The sequence below is a fragment of the Poecilia reticulata genome, chromosome 20 (assembly GCF_904066995.2).
Source record: "Poecilia reticulata chromosome 20, P_reticulata-male-v2, whole genome shotgun sequence".
Classification (NCBI taxonomy): Eukaryota; Metazoa; Chordata; class Actinopteri; order Cyprinodontiformes; family Poeciliidae; genus Poecilia; species Poecilia reticulata.
In genome coordinates this window covers 25,639,469-25,655,393 of record NC_088849.1, presented here as the reverse complement: position 1 = coordinate 25,655,393, position 15,925 = coordinate 25,639,469, and the positions used below count along the sequence as shown (strand labels likewise).

Below are 15,925 nucleotides of genomic sequence, written 5' to 3'. Positions count from 1 at the left end.
GTTTCATATCAACAGGACAATAGACAGGGTCATATTTCAGTCCGTTTTCTCATTAATATGCGAGAGTTTAGAGCGATGCGCGCTCCCGCTACAGGGCATGTAATTCTCTGCAGGCCTGCGTTTCTTGGTATAACACCTGTAACACCTGGCCTACAGGACCAACTTTGTACACCCCGGTTTTAAAACGAAGCTGGTTGATAGCGGCTCACTGCAGCTGCATAGTGTCCGTCTCTAGGCAACTGTGACGGCAGCATCGGTCCGTAGCGTTCTGGGGTCCTTTAGCTCCCACCACGACAATTTAGCTGACCTTAATATATCCTGTGTTTTATTTTGGTCATTATTGTTACAATTAGTGTTGATGTGTGTGATTGGTGTGTCTATCAGACATTTATAGAAATACGGAACAAATCGCATCCCGTATCGGTTCAATACGGGACGCAACATTTAACAGCCAAATGAGGGACAATTTCGTATTTTAAGGGACGGGTGGTTAGCCGCCTAGCATGTCACTAGTGCAGAACTAGGCTGCCTAGTTCATACATCAAAATGACCATCAGATTTAAGAAAATGTTCAGTTTTAATGCAATTAGCACAAAGAGTTGAGAACAGAGTCACTTTAAAGTAAAACTATTTAGACCAGCTGGAAAAACACAGATTTAGTCGACAGGAAGATTTATAAAACCTTAAATGTCCAAATCCCAACTGAAGATGTTAAATTGGTCCAACAGACGGTAGAAGAAGCTCTGATTGGACGTGTTCAGTCTCACCTGGAGCACAGCTTCTCTGATTGGCTGTCAGCAGTCCAGCTGCTGTTCTGGGTCTTTTCCCACACTGGGGGCAGGAAGAGGGTCCAGATGGAGCAGACTGGTCCCAGTAGGACCTGATGCACTGTCTGCAGAACCAGTGTCCACAGCTGGTAGAGACCGGATCCACCAGAACCTCCTGACACAAAGCACAGCAGGACGGCTGCTCCTCCTCACCAACGCTGCTCCTCTTCCTCCCTCTGTGAAGACATTTCTTCATCACTGAAATAGTTCACTAACAACAGGCTGGAGCCGTCCTGGTACCAGAAGCTGAGTCAGAACAGAACCTCAGAACATTGATGATCTCTGGTTTGAAGTGTTTCACTATATCTGGTGTTATGATGGATCTTTCTCTGGTTGTATTTGTCCGTCTGAAATCTTTATTCTGTCTGAGTAGAAAACTGTTTCCATCAGAGGCTCAGAGACCAAAATCTGATTCTGATCTGGATTCCAGTGTAGAAACATGGATCATTATTTAATGGTGGAGATCCAGTAAACTGGATTCAGGTCCAGTTTGCATTAATCTAAGAACTTTATAAAGAGCCTTGAACTGTGACAGAGCATTATTTGGACATGTTAGCAGAGCAACAACAAGTTATTTAAATTTGTTTTATTTTTTGCTAAATCTGACTTCATGATGATTCTTTGGACTTTGGTTCTGTTTTCACTTTGCAGTTTTATTGTCCTGATTAATAGTTTATAGTTGTAGTTTAGTTACAGTTCATCTGTATTGAGTCCAGTTCCTGTTTTATTTAGACGGTCTGGTTCCTTTAATGCACTTGGTTCTGGTTTCCATCTGGTTCTGCTCGTTTTGCCCGTTTCTGGGTTTATTTGTCACCAAAGACATTAAATACGTTGATCTGTTGAGACGGATCATCCTGGAGCTCTGAGCACAACTTAAAGAAGGAGCCGAGCGGTACCGGTACCGGTCCATCTGCAGCCATCCTTCAGTCGAGCCGCTTTGTGAATGAGCCTTATGGACATAAAACATCTTTATTCTGTAAATGTAAACTTATAAACATGATTCTACTATTTAGAATAAACGTCCACTTTCCCACTCAGAGGCTGGTCGGCCTGTCGCCTCCATAAATACATATTAATGTAAATTAATATAAATACCCAGAAGTCTGCCACCACGTGAAGCAGTAACCATGCCAACGTCCTTGTTTGTAGCGGGATAAGTATTTATCATAATAATTATATATTTTAATTAAAATGTGCTTTCAGGGCACATAAGGTCACTCCACAAAAAGTTAAAATCCCAGTGTATGGACCGGTCCCAGCATTCCCAGTGTATAGACCAGTCCCAGCATTCCCAGTGTATAGACCGGTCCCAGGGTTCCCAGTATATATACTGGGCCCAGTGTTCCCAGTATATATACTGGTCCCAGTGTTCCCAGTATATAAACTGGTCCCAGTAAAGACGTTTCCCTCTCTCAGTGGGTTTATCTCTGAATTGTTGCTCTCTAAAGTTCTGGTTGTTTCTGTTTCCATGGATCATTTCCATCCATCTCTGACTCACTGAAGCCTCATTAAAACTCCTCTGATTGGCTGACATTCCTCATGTCTACTCAGCTTTAAGTTGGCAGAAAAATTAAGTGTCTTTTTATTTATTTGCTGAAGAAAAACAAGTTAATATTAAATAAATCTGTGTGGAGTCACAAGAATCAGTTAGAAACTGGTTTCTTACTCTGATGGTTCTGGTTCAGTACTGAAGTCTGGAGGTCTTTCTCTGGACCAGTCACTCCTCATAGAGGGACAGACGGATCCTGCAGGTTCTGCTCTGTCCTGCTTTAGGTCCAAATCTTCCATCTTCTGGATTGCAGTGAGTCTGAAAGAGAAACCAGAACCAGTCAGTTCCCAGTGATCCAGTCAGCAGAAAGTTGATCCCATCATGTGTTCAGAGGATCAGAGGAACCTGATCCAGCAGGAACCATCTGGGTTTGAATTGTTCTCTCCTTCACTTCTTCATGACCTTCTGATGTCTGCTGGCTGATCCAGAACCTTCTGGAGAACTTCTGACTTTATTAACAACATTTAAAACCTGAAACCTGAACTGGAATCATGTTCCAGGTCTGCAGAAACATCCAGAGTGAGGTCAGATGTAGTGAATGAAGGAGTGAACATTTCCTATGAAGTGGTGATGTGTTGGTCCTGAACAGATGGGCTCAGTTAAAGCAGCGGTTCTGAAACCTTTGGGGTCCAGACCTCCTTTAGACGGGCTGCCAGTCCTCCTGCTGAGAGTCGGTTCAGTCAGAGAGGCAGGAATATGTGGAAGGAATATTTTCCAGACGGACCAACAATCAGAGAGATTCAGGATCAGGTGATCCATGGAGATCATGAGGAGGATCTGATCACTCTCAGCTTCCAGCAGATCTGTTCAGGTTTCCAGCAGCGCTTAGAGAGACAAAGAGTTTCTCACTGCTGCCAGGAGAAACAAGAAGTCCGACTGGAAAAGAAACGACTAAGAGAGGAGGAAGAGAGGGAAATCTGTTGAGTTTAAATCTGGTTTGACTCCACAGATCAGAGAAACATCAGTTTCTGATGAACCCCAGACTGCAGAGGAAGGAGAGATGTGTCACATTTTAGGATTTAAATAATCAGGTAAAGCAGTTTAACAGGATGTAGCATTATGGACACACTAAGGAAATAAAGGAAAACAAATTAGAGTAATAATGATTATCATAATTATATCATATTTGTAATGATGATAAATCAGTCTCATAATTATTTATAATTATGAGAATAATATTATGTCATAATTTTATAAAATCACAAGAATAAACACGTAAAGTCATATTACATCTATTTTCTGTTAATGTTATTATTTCTACGAGTTTATTCTTGTTATTTCTATATAAAAAATCATTTTGTATAACACTCGTATTTTACAGCTTCAATATCTTCTGCTGTTTAAAAGATTCACTAATTCCTCGTTTTATTTAGTTTATACTTTAAAAGTTAATTATTGCACACAAACAGATCACCTTTATTTGCTAGTGCTACTGTCAGTTAATCATTAATTAGGTTAACTAATAACTACGTTGTGCGCACTTTGGTAAATATTTCTCTCTTGACATATAAATGAGTCATAGCCTTATGTTACAGTAATATATAGTCAGCAACGTTTCTTCCTTTCGAATAATTTTATTTTGTGTGAATCTAAACACTTTCTTGATCCGCCCTTAAATTCAGTAAAATGAAACCCAACTGCTAACGAACCCGATGAGAAACGGCCGATAGAGCCGTGGAGCCCCGACAAGCCGCTGTGGGCGTCACTTTTATCCGATAGGAAAAGTAGAAAAAGCTCCAGAGACCCGAAAGAGACACGGAGGAACATGGAGCTGCAATATTTACCTCTATTAACAAGACGACAAGATATTCCCGTCCTCCGTCTCAAAATGGAGTCTGAGCAGGAGAACAAACTTAGTTTCAGTTTCTATTTCAAAGTCACGTGACTTGTGAGTTTTCATGACTAACCGGAAGCGTCTAAAATCAAAGTTTGATTCGTGTGAATAATTATTTACTGTTAACGGTTCAGATAGATTTTATAGGCCTAAAGAAAACAAAGCGAAAGTTTAAAAACCGTCAGTATTTCTGTTTTAAAAGGTTCTGTAGTCAGAACAGTTAAACTACAGTTCCCATGAGCCTCTACGGGCAGAACAAACGTCTCCCTCAACATCGAGATCATAATATCCCAACAGGCCTCAGTGGGGAGCATTTTCATGATTTTAATCTTTATTGTTTCAACTTCCCTGGTGAAAAATAAATATACTAAATATGTAAATTGTATTAAAGCACAATTTAAAGTGTACTAAGTGTAGTTTCACATACTTTTTGAACAACTAAAGTTAAACTTAGTATTGCATTTTATGTAATATAAACGTGCTTGATTAGTATATTTTGATTGTACTATTTTTGTGATTGAATTACATTTGAAATATATCTGTAATGTATTTTCAATATATTGGCATTACATATTTTATATATTAGTAGTGTGATCACAGTACGTTACAAGTACACTTTTGGTTTATTATAATTGATAATGAAGTAACTTTTTAGGTACTTAATGTATTGTATTATTCTGCTTTGCCACTTTGTACATTAATGCTTCATACACACATCAGTACTGCAAACACATCAGGTACCAGGACACAGAATAATCAATTACAACAAACACACAAAGAGCAGTGAGAAATTTTGTTTTATAAGGATTGTTATTTTTTTAAGATTCTTTGCTATTTTGACAAAATTAGTAAAAGATTATTAAGGCCTACTTTATTTGCATAAAGTATACAGTTGGATGTAATTTAAAACATACTAAAATTTCAGTAAATTTAGTAGTTTACTTTTGAAGTAATCATTAAGTACATTTAAAAAAATTCTATTTTGGGCATATAAGTATATTTTAAAATATAAGCAAAATATATTTTAAAGCATATTGTTTCATTGGTACAATTATATTTAAGTGTGTTTGAAGTTATAATGTCAAAATTGGTACAAGCATATTTTTAGTATACTTCCTATATATATATATATATATATATATATATATAATATATATATATATATATATATATATATATATATATATATATATATATATATATATATATATATATATATATATATATATATATATATATATATATATATATAGCTGACTGTATAGCTCAATAGGTAAGTCACCAGTCTTCCACCCGGGAGACCCGGGTTCGAGGCCAGGCTGGGGGCTGGGGCAAAGAGTTACAACGGTGACATTGAGCTGTCAGTGTGGGTCCTTAGGCAAGACCCTTGGAGCTATATAGCCTACCTCATACCATGAGAGACACAAATAAGCACGACATGCCGGCTCAGACGTCGCCCGGTCAAACAAGGTCTGCGTCAGGTGCTGGGGAACCAGAGCACCCTGATGAAAAGTGGGCTACTGGAACAAGACGGAAATGGGCGAGAGGTGAAAACATGGATCTGTTGGAATGCTACTACTCAAGTAATCCTAGTCAGATTAGTTCAACATCCCCAGTCAACACTAACTGCCAAACAACTAGTAGCTCAGTGTTCCAACATCCGCAAACGGCAACTGCTGTCACAACTTGAGATTGACGAGGTACGACACAAGTGCTACGGGAAGGAGCCAGGATGCCAGGTCAGAAGGGAGTCAACTACAACTCCCCACCCAGAGACTGGGTATGTAGCCCCAGTAATGAATCAACTGACCTGAGAGAGAGAATCATGGCCCGAATGAACACCAGACGACCCCGATGCCAATTACAACGGCTCAGTGAAGTACCATCAGAAAGTCTCATTGAAGATGTGAATGCAGCATTGAGAACGATCCCTACCAACACCATAACAGAAACCAATGAGCTGATATAACTCAGCATCAGTGATCCTTGCTTGGTTATAAGAGCAACCATGAGACCCAATACCCACCATGGAAAAGACGGTTAGAGGCTAAGATCAAGATCACACGGACGGAAGTGAGTCAACTGTCAGAGCTCCAAAGGGGTGCAATGAAAAGATGAAAAGACCCAAGAAGTACAGCCAGATGCCCATACCTGAAGCACTCGAAACTGCCAAACAAAGGCTCCAAGCCTTGGCCAGCCGCCTAAAGAGGTACACGAGAGAGAATGAAGCCAGGAGGATTAACCGGCTCTCTCTTGGATCTGGAGACTGAACAATACTGGAAAGGCATATGGGAAAGGGAGGCATCCCACAACAGCAATGCACAGTGGCTAACCTCTCTACGAGAGGACCACAGCAACCTCCCGGAACAAGCCCCGGTAACCATCACTGTGGCAGATGTCCAAGACAGAGTCTCGGGTATGAAAAACTGGACAGCACCAGGACCTGACATGATCCATGCCTACTGGCTTAAGAAACTCACTGCCCTCCATGAGCGACTGGCAGCTCAACTGAACCAGCTGCTACAAAATGGGACTCACCCTGAATGGTTAACTGAAGGGCGCACAATCCTGATACAGAAGGATCCCTCGAAGGGTTCAGTCCCATCCAACTATCGGCCAATAACCTGTCTCTCTACAACATGGAAGCTCATGTCAGGCATCATAGCGGCTAAGATAAGCGGGCACATGGATAAATACATGAGCAAGGCACAGAAGGGCATAGGCATAAATAGCAGAGGAGCCAAACACCAACTCCTTGTAGACCACACAGTCGCCCGAGACTGCAAAACCCGACACACCAACCTGTGTACCGCTTGGATTGATTACAAGAAAGCCTATGACTCAATGCCACACACTTGGATCATTGAATGCTTAGAGATGTACAACATCAATAGGACTCTAAGAGCCTTCATTGCAAACTCGATGGGGCTGTGGAAAACCACCCTTGAAGCCAACTGCAAACCACTTGCACAAGTGTCCATCAAATGTGGCATATACCAAGGAGATGCTCTGTCCCCACTGCTGTTCTGCATAGGCCTGAACCCTCTCAGCCAAATCATCAACAAGACTGGCTACGGATACCGACTCAAGAATGGGGCCACGATCAGTCACCTCCTCTACATGGATGACATCAAGCTGTACGCCAAGAGCGAGCGAGACATCGACTCACTGATCCACACCACCAGGATCTACAGCACTGACATTGGGATGTCATTCGGACTAGAGAAGTGTGGTCGGATGGTTACAAAGAGAGGGAAGGTCGCCCACACAGAAGGGGTCTCACTCCCAGAAGGAACAATAGCAGACATAGAGCACAGCTACAAGTACCTGGGAATACCACAAGCAAATGGCAACCTCAATGAGGTCACAAGGAAAGGAGCCACAGCCAAATACCTCCAACGAATAAGGCAAGTCCTGAGAAGCCAGCTCAATGGCAAGAACAAGATCCGTGCAATAAACAGCTATGCCTTACCAGTAATCAGATACCCTGCCGGAATAATTAGCTGGCCAATGGAAGAGATGAAGGCCACGGATGTTAAGACTAGGAAGCTACTAACCATGCATGGAGGATTCCACCCCAAATCCAGCACCCTGAGACTGTACACGAGCCGTAAGGAAGGAGGCAGAGGACTAGTGAGTGTGAGAGCCACTGTCCAGGATGAAACATCCAAGATCCATAAATACATCAAGGACAAAGCCTCAACGGACGATGTGCTCAGCGAATGTCTCAGGCAATGGGGAACAGAAGACAAGGTGCTGGAAGTACCATCATGGGAGGACAAGCCCCTACATGGGATGTACCACCGACAAATAACTGAAGTGGCTGATGTCAGGAAAACCTACCAATGGCTGGAGAAAGCTGGACTCAAGGACAGCACAGAGGCTCTCATCCTGGCCGCCCAGGAACAGGCCCTAAACACCAGAGCAATAGAGGCTCAGATCTACCACACCAGAGAAGACCCAAGGTGTAGGTTGTGCAAGGAGGCCCCTGAGACAGTCCAGCACATAATAGCAGGGTGCAAGATGCTGGCAGGGAAATCGTACATGGAACGACATAACCAAGTGGCAGGCATAGTGTACAGGAACATCTGTGCAGAATATGGACTGGAAGCCCCGAGATCAAAGTGGGGAACACCCCCAAAAGTGGTGGAGAATGACCGAGCTAAGATCCTGTGGGACTTCCAGATCCAGACAGACAAGATGGTAATGGCGAACCAACCGGACATTGTGGTGGTGGATAAAGAACAGAGGAAAGCCGTTGTGGTGGATGTAGCAATACCAAGTGATTACAACATCAGGAAAAAGGAGCATGAGAAATTGGAGAAGTACCAGGGCCTCAGGGAGGAACTGGAAAAGACCTGGAAGGTGAAGACCACAGTGGTGCCTGTGGTCATCGGGGCCCTCGGGGCAGTCACCCCCAAACTGGAGCAGTGGCTCAAACAGATCCCAGGAACAACATCAGACATCTCAGTCCAGAAATGTGCAGTTCTAGGCACAGCCAAGATACTGCGCAGAACCCTCAAGCTCCCAGGCCTCTGGTAGAGGACCCGAGCTCAGAGGATGAAACAGACCACCCGAGGAGGGTGAGAAGGGAATTTTTTTTTATATATATATATATATATATATATATATATATATTTCCCTAGTGAAATATATATACCTTTGTGTGTGTGTATATATATATATACACACACACACACACACACACACACACACACACACACACACACACACACACACAAAGGTATATATATTTCACTAGGGAATTCCTCCTCTTTCTGCTCATTTTCACCTCCTCTGGGGTCAAAGTTCAGAGTAATTCCAGCTTTAGGAGCATTTTTCTGTTTTTGTATTTCTGGAGGCTGTGATTCAGAAATGTGAGTAAACTTGCCTCTGTGTAGTTTTTCCAGTGTGGTCAGTGACTGACTCATCCTGAAGTTTAGTTCTCTCAGGTGCCGCCTCCCGACGTGACGCACGGTGACGTCAGCCGCCTGACGGACAGGTAAGCCGACACCGGCCGCCATATTGGGAAAGAACGGAAGTGAGAGAGAAAGAGAGAGAGAGCGAGAGAGAGAGATTGTAGAGGTGGAGCAGTTTCCGAGAAAAGGGCGTCCTCCTTTCATGTTTGTCTCCCCGGAGGAGGAAGGGGCGGTCTCTGCGCCACTCCACAGCCGGAATTAGCCCCTGCTCGCTCGGCTCGGCTCGGTTCGCGTCCCGCCGACTCAGAAACGGGACCGGAGAGCGAGAGAAAGTGAGGGAGAGAGGCTCGCAACATTTTACCAGGAAGAGAAGAAGCAGAAAGAGAGAGAGGGCGGCCGGAGTTTAAAGAGGCTACGGAGAGCAGCGGGAATTAAACCGAAGAAGAAGAGGAGGAGGAGCGGGAGCCCCAGGAGAAGAAGAAGATGCCTCTGGCTCAGCTGGCGGATCCCTGGCAGAAGATGCCGGTGGGGGGGACGGCTGGAGAGGTGAGCGGCTCCGTTTGTCCTCATGTTGCAGCGCAGGGGCTGGACCAGAACCAGAACCAGAACCTCCAACTACCTGGAAGTTGGTGCAGAACCTCCTCCAGAAACACGAAAAACAACTTCAAAACGCTAAATCCCTGCAGGATGAATAACTTTTACACCCTGAAAACAGTTTTCCTGGCTCTAAAAGAGGCTGGAGTTTACTTAGAGTTAAAGCTGAGCTTCATGTCCAAAACAAGCTGCAACATGTTTAACTAGAGCGATGTGACAGTAAGATGAGCAGGAACGATAAAAACCCGCTGATGAAACTGCTCCAAACTTTACATGTCATCCTTATGAAATGTAAAGTTTCATAAGGATGAAACTTTACATCCTTATAAAACTTAAGGATAAAAAAAAAACATTTAAATGAACAGTAAATGACTCGGTTTGCAGCTTTCAGCCTGCAGGATGAAACCCTTTAAATAACTTGTCTGATAGCTGAAACGGAAATATTAAAGATAACTTGCATAATAAGAAGGTTTAAATGAGGATGAACTGTTTAATCCACAGAAATATGTCCCCAAACGTAGGCCTGTCACAATAACAAATCATGATGGAAGATAAGTCACCCATAAGTTACTGCGATAAATGATAATATTGTTGTTTGAGTCCATTTTCATGTAATATAGTAGTAATAGCTTAATAACGCAACAAAACTTTCTAAAAAAAATCAATGAACGTTCAATTCTAATGGAACTGGAAGACATCTTGAATATCAAGAATAAATAAAACAACAGAAACTGCAAATAAAATTCATTATGAAGTGTCTGTAAACAAAATTATCCTTAAATAAGACCAAAAGACCAAACTGAACATTTTTATCATCCAGCTTTTGGTAGAAAAACAGAAAAACTGTAAATCATGCAAATGAAATTAATTAATTTATTGTTTATTGTGACAAACCTACTCAAAAGCTCAGTTTTAGTGAAAAACAAAAATGCATAAAGATGTAAAACTTAAAATATTTTTAAATAACCTCTAATATGTGCATAAAAACACCAATAATGATTTATTTAAATTAAATTACTGCTCTAAGAGGACAGTTTTATTCGTTGTATCAATTATTGTTTTATTGCATGGGATGCAAACACTAAGAGTTGTCAGCGGTTTGCTTCCTGAGCCAACAGATGGGTTAAATATTTGCTGAAGCGAGCTTGAACTTGTAGAAAAAGACAAAAATGTGACATGGAGTCCAGCAGTAGCTGCAACTGGAACCTCCTCTGCCGAATGGGATGCAAATCTAAATAAAAACCTGCGGGAAAATTTAGCATTTAACCAGATTATACCTGAAAACTCTCCTGAATACCAACCTGTTTCCTTTAAAATCAATTTCATCCCTTAAAACGGACCGTTTGCTGTCATTTTCTGCACATTTTTGACAACTCTGGCATCCCAAAGGGTGGAAATGTGAAAGAATGCTGACGAAGCTGCAGAAATGCGATTTAAATGCATGAAATGATTCGCAGGAGGGGAAAATGAGATTACAGAGCACTTTAAGTGATCAGTATGAACTCAGAGGAGCAGATGCTACAGGAAACAGGACACCTCAGAGCAGCTCCACTCTCCTGCAGGAACCCGACAGCCGGTCCAACTTTAACTTCCAGATAAATTTTAGCTGAAGGAGCGTTTGCAGACAACCAGAATCTATTTGTCTGGATCAATTAATGCACCTAATGCTCTGAAAATGCAGCAACATCCTGCTGCAGGGGGAGGCTGCAGCCCACAGCATCACTACTGTCTCTCACTGTGACGAAACTGGAAATCATATCTGCAGAGATGGAGGATAAGCTGGTGCTGAAACCAAAATATCTAAAATATTCTGCAGCCTTTTGTTGTCCCATCTAGAGAAATGATCAGTTTCTGAACAGGACCGTGTTTTATTGGTCCTGTTCTCGTCTGTGGGGAAGATTTTTGCAAAGCGAGCCGCTTCCAGTCGTCTGGATGGAGCTGCACTTTGTGATGCATATTAAAATGCGAGGGGTTTTCCAGCAGCGCGGGAGGAAAACCCGACTCATGAAAACTACAAGTTCAGAGTGGTTCATGTTTTACGTCTCATTTAAAGTAAAAACTGGGACAAAAAGTCAGTTTGAAGGCATCAGTGGCTAATTTCTGTTCTAGAATAGAGCACAACTTCCTGTTTCAATAAATGTAAGATTTTAGCGGTTGGAAGATTTCTCCTTTGTCTTTGGTAAAAAACCACCAGTCATTTCTCCTGCCAGCTCGATTGGGAACCAAAATTACAGCATTTGTTAAATTTTTCTCACTGCTCTGAGTGAAACCAACCAAACCCTTTGGAAAACCTGTTCTCCTCCTGGCCTGTGGGGGCGCTGCACCAAGAACCACTGTCGGAAACTTGGAGCGCAACTTCCTGTTTCAGAAAATGTGAACAGAAATGGAGTAGTGTCAGATTTTAGCAACATAAGTTTGTTTAATTATGAGTCATTTCTCCCGGTAGCGCTACGCTAGTATGTTTGTCTTGGTTGTATTTACCCAGAATGCCTTGTGCTGCAGTCTGTCTACTTCCTGCTTCATGATCAGTCTCCGTTTTACAGTCTCCATTTGAACTGAACTTCAACCAAACTGAAAATGAGGCTAGTGGGGAAACCAGAGTTTGATTAGCATTCACACCTCACCAACTGAACCGGACTTTCTGAACGAACGGACTGGAGTCGGGTTGAACTGGACTCAGCAGAGCTGGTGGGAATGAATCCTAAATATTACTGATGCCTGTCTTGTTAAACAGACAGACATTTTTACATTCTTTTCACTTTAATTCAATCAGAAAAAACTGATTATTACTTGTTAAGACAACCACTCTTATTGCACTAAAAAGTGCAGGCGTGTTGATAAATCGGCCCGATTTTTTTCAGTTTTTTTGGATCAGGAGTCGGCTGATACTCACACGTGGAACCGATCTTCTCTAAATCTGCAAATGTCTGAAGATCAGCCACCGTCTCCTTTCCTCCGCTGTGAGAGAGACAGCTGGTTTACTGACATCAGTCAATACATTTGGCAACTTTTCAGACAAACAAATTGGATAAAATCAGAATCAGAGTCCATTTGGTCTTCCGTGGGTTGGAAGAAAGGATCGTCTGTTTCGGTGTTTTAGAGGAAACCCAGTGGGTCGGAGTGATTAATGGGAGAACTGGTTCTGAATGGACTTCTTTACTGGGACCTTGTACTGGGACTGTCTCTCCATCCCAGGATGGATTCTGGGCTCTTGATTAAAGCTCAGCAACTGGACCACTAAAAACAGGGATATGGATCAGAATGAAACATAAAGCCGGGATTTATTCCGATCAGATTTTGGTCCGTAAACGACTCTGAGGCTTCAGGAAACTCCTAAAACATTTAAAGCTGAAAGGTTTTTACATGTTTCTCTGAGAACTTTGAGATCATCGAAGGATTCTGGAGGAATCTGGAAATCTGATGAATCCACCCACAGGAGGGATTACAGTGGGAATCAGGATCTGGATTAATCTGGACCATAGAACCTTCCAGAACCTCCATCATCTATTAGATTCATTATTAAACCCAAGAATTACTTTAAAATGCCATCAATTAATCAAAACGAATGCGTTTAAGTCCTGGCATAATTCTTCTTTATGTTGATGAGCAGCAATAGTCAATATTAACATACCGGTACCGGTCCAATAAATATAACTGGGCCAATATTTATAACCAATATTTATTTTGTTCTTGTTTGAGTTTCTGGGAGAGGAAGAGGAAATTAGTTATGTGATGTTTGTCCAGCTGCAGCAGAAATGTTTGTAACAAACAACGATATCGGCCTAAATCTTTAGATCGGTGCATTTCTATGTTTGGATCGTTTTTGTGGAAATGGACCCTGGTTCCATCCTGGTACCGGCCTCTGTGACGCCACTGGAGCGACTTTTATTGGTAGAAGTTGTAGATATTTTGGATTCATTCATTTTGAAATATGAAGCTCGGGTCAGGGTTTGTTTTTGAAGAGCGGGATCTCCGTCAGTGTTGAAATGTTTTGCTTCTTCTCCTTCCTCCTATCGAGTCTTGATAAACATCGGGAGGCGGAGCCGCTGCGACGCCATGACTCAGGAAGAGCGAGAGTGTCCATTTCCTGTGTGAGGCGTGGAGAAATGGTAAAAAAAAAAAAATTCACAAACGGCTCAGAAGCTCTGAGTCACTCAGGCTGCTGCTGACAGGCCTGAACCTGCGCCGCCGCACAGGAACGCGCTGAGAATCCGACCTTTGACCCCCTGGTTGCTCCTTCCTCTGCAGCGCAGCAACTTTTAGATCAACTTCTTCCAAACCACAAGAAGAGAGAAACGCAGAGCGTGTTGCAGATCTGGTTCTGTGAGCAGATCAGAGCGGCTTCAGTTTTCTGCTGAGATGTGGAAATGAAAACGACTGCGGCTCCGTTCTGCAGATCGGAGTTTATTTACCGCAGAAACTCACCAGAAACGATGGAAGTTAACAAGAGAAACTATAAAAAAGACATAAAAGTAAAAGAAATACTAAAATAAAAACTGAAAGTAACTAAAAATAAAAGTGACACCAATAAAAATATTACAAGTTTGTCATAAAAAAGATGTTTAATAAAAAAGATAACATGAAAAAATGCAGTAGAAATATATAATTAAAAAAGAATTTAAAAAATCACACTAAAATATTAATAAAATTAATCTCAGCACAATAAAAAAATGGCTAAAAATAAAAATATTTCAAATTAGGTAATAATCAAAATCATGAAAATAAAATCGTAATAAATATTAAATATTTGTCAAATTTTTAAACAAATTCAGAAATATAGATAAAATATTATAATAACCAAATAATTAACCCAGCCCTTCAAAAAGTAACAAATAATATCAAAACTCTGATTCAATAACAACAAAAAAATTCAAATATGTGGAAAAATGGTTAGAAAAATATTGAAATTAAAACGTTATTTTATTAAAGTCGTCGGCTCCGCAGTGAGAACTGAGATCAGGTGTTTTCATTTGTTCCTGTAGTTTTGGTGAAAACATGAACCGTCGTCTGGTGAGAGGATTCAGGTGTTGCACAAACATAAAGGAGGATTCCTGACATTCCTCCGCTGAGTGTTTTGGGTAAACTCTCCCTTTAGGGCCGCGTTCCTTTTCCCTTTGTGGCCGCGTTCCTTTTCCTTTAAGGCCATGTTTCTGTTCCCTTTGTGGCCAAGTTCCCATCAGGTGAGGTTCAGGTTGAGCAACATGCTTCACCTTGAGCTGCTTCTTTGTTCTGCTGAGGAAACTCCTGCATATTTTATCGATTCATTGACCTAACCCGACCCGGTCGACTTCTGATGCAGCAAGACGCCAAACCTGCCTCACAGATTTAAACAAAAGAAGAAGAATAAATAAATCCATCATGGCGCCGTTGATTAGCTTCTGATCGTCTCCTCCATTCTAGATTAAATTCAGTTTAATTCAAAAATACTTTATTTCTCTCAAAAGGAAACTAAATTTAATTCATATCATGGAAGTATTTTTAAAGATTTGGTGGTGATCCTGTAGCAGTCAGTCTTCCAACAAACCTTAAGAGGCTTCTGATTGAAGGCTGCTGCTGTACGACTGTCACGACATGCTAACAGCTCAACATCCAGGCAGCAGATGATATTCCACAGTGACATGTCCTGGATGACATCATGAGTGGTTTGCTAGCTCTGCTAATCCACCTCATTTGCTTTTGCCACTCCTCTTTCCTTCCATTTGTAATCAGAACTTGGAAATTTTTGCTTTTGTGTCAGGAAAAATCAACTGGAACACCCCTGTCAGAAAATGTAAAAATCTTTCAAACGTTGACCTGGAGATCCAACATGGCTGCTCCTCTAGCAGCAACAACTCTAAGCTGTTAGACTGTGTCTCAAATTAATGCTGCATGCAACGTTAAACTGAACAAATTAAAACATTTTAATTACAACATTTGTAAGAGGTATTACAAAGAACGACTACTTTAGCGTCGCCAATATTGGAGGAGCAACCTCTCCCGTTTCGCTAACCGAACCGCTAACTCAAGTGTTGCGTCATTCTCAGTTACAAGCTAACTGGAACATGACCATCATGACATGCTAACAGTTTGACTTTAGGGCAGCGGAGATGATATCCTACAGCAACAGGAGCTGTTAGCTAGCTCTGCTAACCCACCTCCTTTGTTTTTGCTGCTCCTCTTTAAATCTCTGTTTGGGTGTTTGATCAGAGGGATGTTGGAGTAG

The 15,925-nt window shown here is 41.7% G+C and overlaps 3 protein-coding genes across 12 annotated transcripts in view; 1 reads left to right on the top strand and 2 right to left on the bottom strand.

The window, feature by feature from the left end:
* LOC103457031 (NACHT, LRR and PYD domains-containing protein 12-like) overlaps positions 1-4,239 on the bottom strand; it is an 84,569-nt gene extending 80,330 nt beyond the window's left edge. Inside the window, exon 1 of the mRNA XM_081601844.1 lies at positions 4,161-4,239. The gene's annotated coding sequence lies outside the window, so the exon portion shown is untranslated. The remainder of the gene's footprint in view (positions 1-4,160) is intronic.
* Positions 1-4,252, bottom strand: part of LOC103457032 (NACHT, LRR and PYD domains-containing protein 12-like) — a 57,367-nt gene extending 53,115 nt beyond the window's left edge. For all 10 annotated transcript variants that reach the window (XM_081601848.1, XM_081601847.1, XM_081601846.1 and 7 more), the window contains exons 1-3: positions 4,161-4,252; positions 2,494-2,634; positions 768-1,003 (exon numbers count right to left, since the gene is read on the bottom strand). In XM_081601848.1, coding sequence (XP_081457974.1) covers positions 768-1,003; positions 2,494-2,615 — 358 coding nt within the window. In that variant the 5' untranslated portion in view covers positions 2,616-2,634; positions 4,161-4,252. The remainder of the gene's footprint in view (positions 1-767; positions 1,004-2,493; positions 2,635-4,160) is intronic.
* A 5,015-nt stretch (positions 4,253-9,267) lies between these two features.
* The window catches only part of rps6ka3b (ribosomal protein S6 kinase, polypeptide 3b), a 50,808-nt gene continuing 44,150 nt past the window's right edge, over positions 9,268-15,925 (top strand). Inside the window, exon 1 of the mRNA XM_081601863.1 lies at positions 9,268-9,675. Coding sequence (XP_081457989.1) covers positions 9,613-9,675 — 63 coding nt within the window. The 5' untranslated portion in view covers positions 9,268-9,612. The remainder of the gene's footprint in view (positions 9,676-15,925) is intronic.